Source organism: Notothenia coriiceps, unplaced genomic scaffold (genome assembly GCF_000735185.1).
Source record: "Notothenia coriiceps isolate Sejong01 unplaced genomic scaffold, NC01 NC01_scaffold00013907, whole genome shotgun sequence".
NCBI lineage: Eukaryota > Metazoa > Chordata > Actinopteri > Perciformes > Nototheniidae > Notothenia > Notothenia coriiceps.
The window spans coordinates 1-7,897 of NW_011346608.1; the positions used below are offsets into that span (position 1 = coordinate 1).

The 7,897-nt window shown below is 40.2% G+C and overlaps 2 protein-coding genes across 2 annotated transcripts in view; one reads left to right on the forward strand and one right to left on the reverse strand.

The window, feature by feature from the left end:
- Positions 1 to 109: 109 nt before the first annotated feature.
- On the reverse strand, positions 110 to 4,243 carry LOC104948207 (UBX domain-containing protein 4-like). The gene is made up of 4 exons (XM_010774379.1): positions 4,126 to 4,243; positions 2,666 to 2,720; positions 1,525 to 1,689; positions 110 to 271 (listed from the first exon to the last, which is right to left on the reverse strand). Exons 3-4 carry the CDS (start codon positions 1,669 to 1,671, stop codon positions 140 to 142), a joined length of 279 nt encoding a protein of 92 aa, XP_010772681.1. The 5' UTR covers positions 1,672 to 1,689; positions 2,666 to 2,720; positions 4,126 to 4,243; the 3' UTR covers positions 110 to 139.
- Positions 4,244 to 5,519: 1,276 nt separating this feature from the next.
- LOC104948208 (zinc finger BED domain-containing protein 1-like) overlaps positions 5,520 to 7,897 on the forward strand; it is a 2,843-nt gene continuing 465 nt past the window's right edge. Inside the window, exons 1-2 of the mRNA XM_010774380.1 lie at positions 5,520 to 6,434; positions 7,244 to 7,686. Coding sequence (XP_010772682.1) covers positions 5,525 to 6,434; positions 7,244 to 7,686 — 1,353 coding nt within the window. The 5' untranslated portion in view covers positions 5,520 to 5,524. The remainder of the gene's footprint in view (positions 6,435 to 7,243; positions 7,687 to 7,897) is intronic.

Below are 7,897 nucleotides of genomic sequence, written 5' to 3' on the forward strand. Positions count from 1 at the left end.
AAAAACAACAATAATATGGGAAAAAGGCATTAAAAGTGTTGTTTTTAGTTGTGTTATATGGTCACTTTAGGATGATAAACTGTTCTGGGTCAATTTGTGCTGTGACAAGGTTTAAAGTTTGTGGTTTGTCTCCATCTCTTTACCTCCTCTCCCTGACGAAGGCCTCCTTCCTGGCATCCTGCTCTGCCTGCTGGGCCTGCAGGAGGCTCTGCTTGGTGCTCTTCTCCTCCTCCTGGGTTTTGGCATAGCGGGCTGCTCTGTCAGCTCGGTCCTGCAGAGTGGACATAGCTGGAATGTAACCGTATGTGTGCATTGTTTCCAACAATAAAATATTGTTATGAGAGAGAAAATAACCTGCCAGCATGGGACATGGGTCTGTGATATGATTTATTAGTTTGATGTTTTGATTATCATTTGTGTTAAAAATATATTGAAAATGTATTTATTATTGGATTTTTTATTTGTTTGCTCCCCCGCGCTCTCCCTCTGTTCCTTTGTATTAACCTTAAACATTTTGATGGATAAATATATAAAATACTCCTCTGTCTGGCTCCCAAATTTAATTTAATTCTTACAAAACGCTGCACCGGCGTTTAGCCTACAGTTTACTTGCACCGCACGCTGGAAAGCAGTAACTCACGGTCTGACTGTCAAACAAGCAGCTGATGCATATCCCCATCCCCATAAATGTTTTAATTATTTTTAGATGTGATGGAGCAGGGGGTACTTTTTGGAGATGTGTCTTTTGTCTTTTACCTGCAAATCAAATCTGCCAATTGATACAAATAAATAACGTGAACCTGAAACCATAAGTGAATGTTTTTTGTATTGAATACACTGGATAGCTGCTATAAAAAACAAACAAAAAGAAAACGGGAAAAAACGTCTGACGCTCAGGGGTTTTTCTAGAAAAATTTAGTATGAGGGCAATACTGTAGCGCTGATCTTGTATATAAGATATATTAATTCTGGCGAGAACATGACAAAGGTATACAAGATGGCGCCACGGACGTAAACAACAACGTGACGTCAGAGCTCCGTAAAATCAAAGCTGTCTCTGCCGTCTGACGTTCTATTTGACACCATTTTCATATTTTTGGAGTAATTACACCGTTTTTGAGGAACAGAAAAAAGTTTTCTGGCGTCACTTTAACATTTTATGGGGAAAATCTGTACGCCGAGAGTAAGAGGGCGCAGCGCCCCTGTTACCTGGTTTAGACAAAACCCTGACTGACGCAGTGGGCTGCTCTTCAAAACAGTCAATAATAGCAAAATTAGGTAAAAAATAAACAGTATGCCTGGTTAGTCTGACTTTATATATGTGTGTTTTTTTGTGGTCGCGAATAGAGCTTGAGAAGAACATAGTGGCTTCCAGTACTGTCCACTCTGGTTTACAAAGCAGGATCTTAGAATGTCATTTCTTATATGCCATATTGAACCTTGATAACTGGTTTTCATTTCTCAATTTAATTCTGCAAACTGTGATGTCATCTTGGAAGAGAAGAGAAAGAAAGATAAACTTACCAAGGCAATCTGCTGTCTGACCCGCTCCCTGGCTGCCTTCCCCTCAGCCTTTTCCCTGTTCCTTTCCTTCAGGAGTCGCTTGGTCTTCTCCTCTTCCTGTTGCCTCTTTAAGTCCAGCACGTCTTTCCCCATCTTCCGCCGTTCCATTTCCTTCTTAATCTCATTCTGAATCCCAGGGAACACACAAGTAGGTTAGGGGCGTAGTCATAGCTATAATGATTATGTAGTCAAATTAACTCGTTATGTAGACACTCAGTCAGTAAGGCAATGATAATGAGCACTTTGCCATCCTCATGTTTGTCTCCAGATGTGCACAAACCTGAAGCAAAGTTGCTGTTTTTTAAAAAGTTGATTCTTTGGGAAACATCTTGCTATGCACACAGTGCAGTTTGCTTAGGGAGTGTGTGGTTGAGCAAGAGGGAGAGCCATTGTGGATGGACTTTGAGTGATTGGAGCAGAGACGAAATTAGCAGTTCAGTTGTAACATAGAACAAAGAACAAAGTGAAAATGATCAGGGGTGTTTGTAGTTAAAAGAGAGTATCAGTGGAAAAACTGGTATTTTTCAAATGTAGGTACCGTTATTTTCTTCTTTTTTTATAGGTGCTTTTTGTTTTCAGTTTATGCTATACTTGTTCAATAAAAGAATGTGGGAAATACTTTAACCGCCATTCTTTTGCAAATAATTTCTTGCATGTGAGCAGTATAGTGAAAGCAGCAGAATTGGGGTTAGAGAAATATCTATTATTAATATTGTGTCATTTCGGAATTTAAATGATTCTAAAAAAGACAGTTGTTTTGGTTTTTTATTCAGAGTACTGCTATGATGTCAGATGTTACATGGACTGTGATAAATGTAGCTGCATATCCCACTGGTCTGTTAACATAAAAAAGGAAAGTTTATTTTACTAAAATACATTTAAAAAAACGGTTGACACTATGATGAAGCACGAGAACTTTGATGCTACATTTCCAGTTAGCTTAACTTGGAAAATTGAGGAAAACAAATGAGCACTCTTTCAGCTTTAAGACAAATCTAATGTGTGGCCAACTACACATATTATTCATATTTCATTTATTAAAGGTACATGACACATGAAAGAAATGCATTATATAGAGATCTTAACAGGCTATTCTCCTTACCTCTTCTTCTCCTCTCTTTGTGTTCTCTCGTCTCTCTTCCAGTTTCTTGGTTAACCTGACAGGACAATATAAAGTAAAATATGACATGACAGTGCATGGCATTGAGTCCTTTCTGTTAAAATTCATTACAATGCAAGCAGTTAAAAGATTTTTGGCTTGTTGACGAGACTGATGGTTGGTTACATTTCAGGTTACATATATGAGGATGTAACTATTATGAGTTGAAAACGATTGGATTCGGACAATTCAATTTATTGAAAACTTTCATTTGAGTAAAATATAAGCTTTCAGGAAAATATCTCCTTTGTGAAGCTAATGTTAATTTTTTGTTTACAGCTTTTAGATTTTTCTTTTTAACTATCATCTATACATTAGTAAATATACTTGTTTACAGCTACACTGTCCAGCAGTGGCTCAGTCCGTAGGGAATTGGAATGTGAGCCGTAGGGTCGCTGGTTCAAGTGCCCGAACAGACCTAAATATGGAGTGTGGACTGGTACTTGGAGAGGTCCCAGTTCACCTCCTGGGCCCTGCCGTGGTGCCCTTGAGCAAGGCACCGGACAACCCCCCCACTCCCCATTGCTCACCGGGCTCTGTACAATAGCCCACTGCTCCTAGTACTAGGATGGCTTAAACGGAGAGAACAAATGTCACTGTGTGAGTTATAGTAAATTCCAGCACTTCACAGCATGTTTAGAGCTATGGATGGGACGTGCGGGTGCGCATGCTATTTGTTTTGGAAAATCATTTTTTCAAGCAATAGACTGGATAACACAAATCTCTGTTTATCAGTTGTGCCCAAATCAACCGGCATCTTTAACTGACTCTTACAAGTCTGGACTCCAAAGAACAGAAGCGCTACCTAAAGTTTAAATATAATAGTTTAATAAAATGTATGAATATATGATAATATGATGAGAGACTTGCTGACTTCTGTTCACATCCCTGGGAGAAATGATCCCCGACTATAGAACAGATACAACTGGTACTTCTGGTCTGCAGTGTAGCAGCAGTGTAGCAGCAGTGTGCTGCGGGTTCAGCCCAGAGAACACAATTAAAGTAGCCACGTGAAGTCATCGGTCAGAGGTGAACTCGCAAAAACAAATTTTGTTGAAATGTACTGCTCGTATTTGCCTATTTTGGCAATGGCCTAAGTGTCAAGGGATTTTACCAGGTCAATGTCTCTCTATCTTTACTCTGCATGTCCTTATAAATGCATGATCTATAAACTTGTTTTGTATATTATTTATTAAGAAATTCAAATGATATGTTATGACATACATATTTGGAGTTACTAATGTTATGGTGAATTAACTCTGGGCATATAGTAGACTCCCTTCTAGTGAAAGGTTGCAGATATTTCTATAATGAAGATCTCTATTCTCCGTTTTCTGTCCATCAATTATGCCGCCAAGTAAAGGAACTCGGTTTTGCCTTGGCCTGTCATTTGACGTACTTACCTTTCCACATTATCATCCAGGTGTTCTTCACTCTGCGTTGCATGGTCTGAAGGTGCATTCTCTGCAGTTACGGAGGCTAAAATGCTGCCATCCTCTTCTGTGCTTGAGAGGGATGCTTCATGGTACAAACAGAAAGCAGTAGGTTAACTCCCTTATTGGCAGCTTTATCCACATTACAAAATCGTTGGGGGCTGGACGGGACTTCAAACACAAAACCATGATTATTTTTAAGAGGGGGTTAATACTATTCTTATGTTACAATGAACTAATTTCTCTTCCTCTCTTCTATTTGTATCATATTCATATTCCTGTCCCATGAACGCATGTTACCAACTTGGAATCCGTGGGGTTTTTGTTCCTTACCATGCAGGTTGACATGTTTATCGAACTGGGCTGCACCCATATGGGCCGGAGACATGCTCCCAAGCATCTTTTTTTCAGGGCGCCATCAGGTGCAACCAGTTCGCACCAGTGGCGCCATAGTAGTGCTGCGCGATTAATCGAAAAAAGATCGTGATCTCGATTCAGACACCTATGCGATCTCATTTCTAAATTACGGCGATTCTATGACGTCATGCTGATTTTTTTTTTTTTTTTTTTTATTATTATTTTGCTTCTGAATAATACCAACTTGCAATGTCAATCATACTTAAACGATGTAAAGCAAATATACTCTATAGATTTAACATTAAAGTACCATGATCGCATGCAAATGGTAGTGTTCTGTCTGTCTCTCCTCCTCTCATGCAGTGTTAACGCTGCAGCCACTAGTGTTGCCAGTTTTTGCGGAAGGAATAAGCAACCAGGTCTATGAAAACAAGCGCAAAAGAACATGAGCACTTTAAACCTATATGTCGGGTCGGCTATTTGAAAATAACCTATCTACAAGCTCACAACCGCAACAACCATTATTACTTACTACCAAGCAACTTTACAGAAAGATAAGCCCAATGTGGCTTATAATAAGTATAACTGGCAAAACTCACTGACTGCAGCACGTGAGGGCAGGAGCCGGCAGTATGTTTACAGAAGCGTTAGCATTAGCACTGATTAGCAAAGAGTGACGAGAGCAACTAGTAGTCAGGGCTCTCAAGTTTTGAACAGAGTTCAGAGTGAGATTTTGGTATCGCGAATGTCAACGGGGGGGGGGGGGTGCTAGTGGAGTATGAAGCCCTCTGTATCGCGAATGTCAACGGGTGCTAGTGGAGTGCACGCGTCTCAAACAAGCCTAGTTTGTTTACAAAATTGCGGCGCAACTTGGTGGGCGGTACCCTGGAAAGAGATCTCTGCGTGAGAAATACAAGGTGTGGCGCGTGAGCGTGTGAATGGAGTGAAATGCGTGTGTCTCATGCCAAATGCGTGAGACTTGAGAGCTCTGAGTAGTACAAGAAAAACAGAAATGAGTGACACAGAAATGAGTGACGAGGAGGTCGAGGACAATGACAACAACACCGATCAAAATCCCGGTGGCGACTCTGGCGAGAGTGAGAGGGAAGTTGTGCTTGTGCCGAAAAAAGGACCACATTCATCCAGTGTGTGGAACTTTTTTGGATTTGATCCTGATGATGACTTACAAAAAGTCGTCCACTGTAAGCATTGTTCTCGCATGGTCGCAACGACGTCAGGTAACACCACAAACCTATTAAATCACCTGCAACGTCACCATAAAATACAGTATGCTTTAGCAAAGAAGGACAACCCGAAAAAAAAATCAAACCCCCAGACAACGACGCAAACATCCATAAGCCAAACGTTATTCAACGGAACACCATATTCACACAGCTCACGAAGGCACAAAGAGATAACGAAAGCCATCACTTTTTACTTGGCTAAGGATATGGCATCAATAAATACAGTTCAAAATGAAGGGTTCAAGAACTTGATGAAGACGCTGGATAAGCGGTACTCAGTGCCTTCCCGCAACTACTTTTCACGTACTGCATTGCCTGCCATGTACTACAAGATTCTAACCACAGTCGAGACAGAACTGAAAGATGTCCAGCACTTTGCGACAACAACTGACCTGTGGTCCAGTCGTACCATGGAACCATATATGAGCCTGACGGTGCATTTCATCACCAGTGATTTCACCATGAAAAGTCGGTGCCTAAAGACAGCTTTTTTCCCCGTGGACCACACGGGCGACGAAATTGCAGTGGGACTAATGGAAAGTCTCCACTCCTGGAGCTTGGATCCGAAAAGGATGGTGTGCATCACTACAGATAGTGGATCAAACATCATAAAAGCATCCGACATAAACAAATGGACAAGGCTCCAGTGTTTTGGCCACAGGCTACATCTGGCTATAGGTGAGCTGAGTACAATCCATCCCACAGTAAAGTCCTCTGTTCATTTAAGTCTGAGAGTGTAGTTAAATTAACTGTCAATATTGTACTGAACATGTTTATGTATTTAAAAAAAATATTCTTATTTTATTTAACTAATTACCACCATTTTAAATTGTAATGTATAGTCTAAATATTATAGTACCCCCCGCAATTTGGGTACATATTTATACTCAGGCTTAAATGAATAGGCCATTTTTTTTATTCCATCTTTCCAGACCCCATACATTTTTCCCTTAGAGATTTCCAAAAATATTTATATAAATTATTTTAAGCCTAGAATCAAGCCATCCAGGATACTGGTGATTCATGACCATAAAACGTTTGATATTGTGGGAAAAAAAAGAAGTTAAAACCGCAAAACAAAGGGTATTTATTAAATGTAGAATATCATATAATTAAATATTCATTCATTTTTCATAGAATAAAATGTTTTATGGTCATGATTCACCAGTATCCTTGATGGCTTGATTCTAGGCTTAAATTAATTGATATACCGGTAAATATTTTATTTTTGGAAATATCTATGGGAAAAATTAATGGGGTCTGGAATGATGGAACCAGAACATGGCTGCCACTGCTATGCCCTATAGTGAGGATTTTACTGTGCATTACTTTTTAGCTATGCCTTAATGAATTACTGTTATATGTATATATATTTTTTTTACCATTTTAAACCATTTTTTTTGGTCATGTTTTTACAGCAAAGTTCTCTCTCTCTCTCCTCAATCTACCTGACCACAAGCTCAAAACGGAGTGCTAAACCCGTCTAGCTATGGTCAACAGGGTCCTTGGACAACAAGAGGCCATTACACGAGTTCTCGCCCGGAACACTGACCGGAGCAAGTTCGCTAACATTCTGACATGGCAAGACATACAGGTTCTTGAGGTGATTGACAAGACACTAACACCACTGGCAGAATTCACAGATGCGCTCTCAGGGGAGCAATATGTGTCTGTCTCCTCTGTGAAGCCAGTCCTCCACCTCTTCGAATCACTGATGGCAGTGAAGGAAGACGACCCTGCACTCGCTCGCTCGATTAAAACAACCATCCTGCAGTACCTTCAGGAGAAGTACAGTGATCCAAAGACACAGGCGCTGCTCGACATAGCTACAAGTTTGGATCCAAGGTTCAAACTGGACTATGTCAGCGAGGACAACAAAACCACTGTCAAGACCAGACTGAAGGATGAGATGACTAGCATCGTTACTATGGTAACTGTTTATATTAAATTGTTTAAATTAATTGGAAAAATTGATTTAGTTTATCAACCTTAGTATTTAACTGCTGAGATATTATTTAAATGATCAAGTGTTGAATATTAAGGTTAACTTTTTTATTAAATTATATTTTCCCTTTTCAAGGAGAGTCTCAGCCTCACTCCCACCACAGCTTCCTCCAGTGCCACGCCCCCCCCCCCCCCCC

Excerpts from the sequence above, each read along its gene's own strand:
- LOC104948207 (XM_010774379.1), bottom strand. The coding sequence starts at position 1,671 with ATGGAACGGCGGAAGATGGGGAAAGACGTGCTGGACTTAAAGAGGCAA. Across the intron at positions 272-1,524 it reads TCAGACAGCAGATTGCCTTG|GACCGAGCTGACAGAGCAGC; the intron begins GTAAGTTTATCT and ends TCCACTCTGCAG.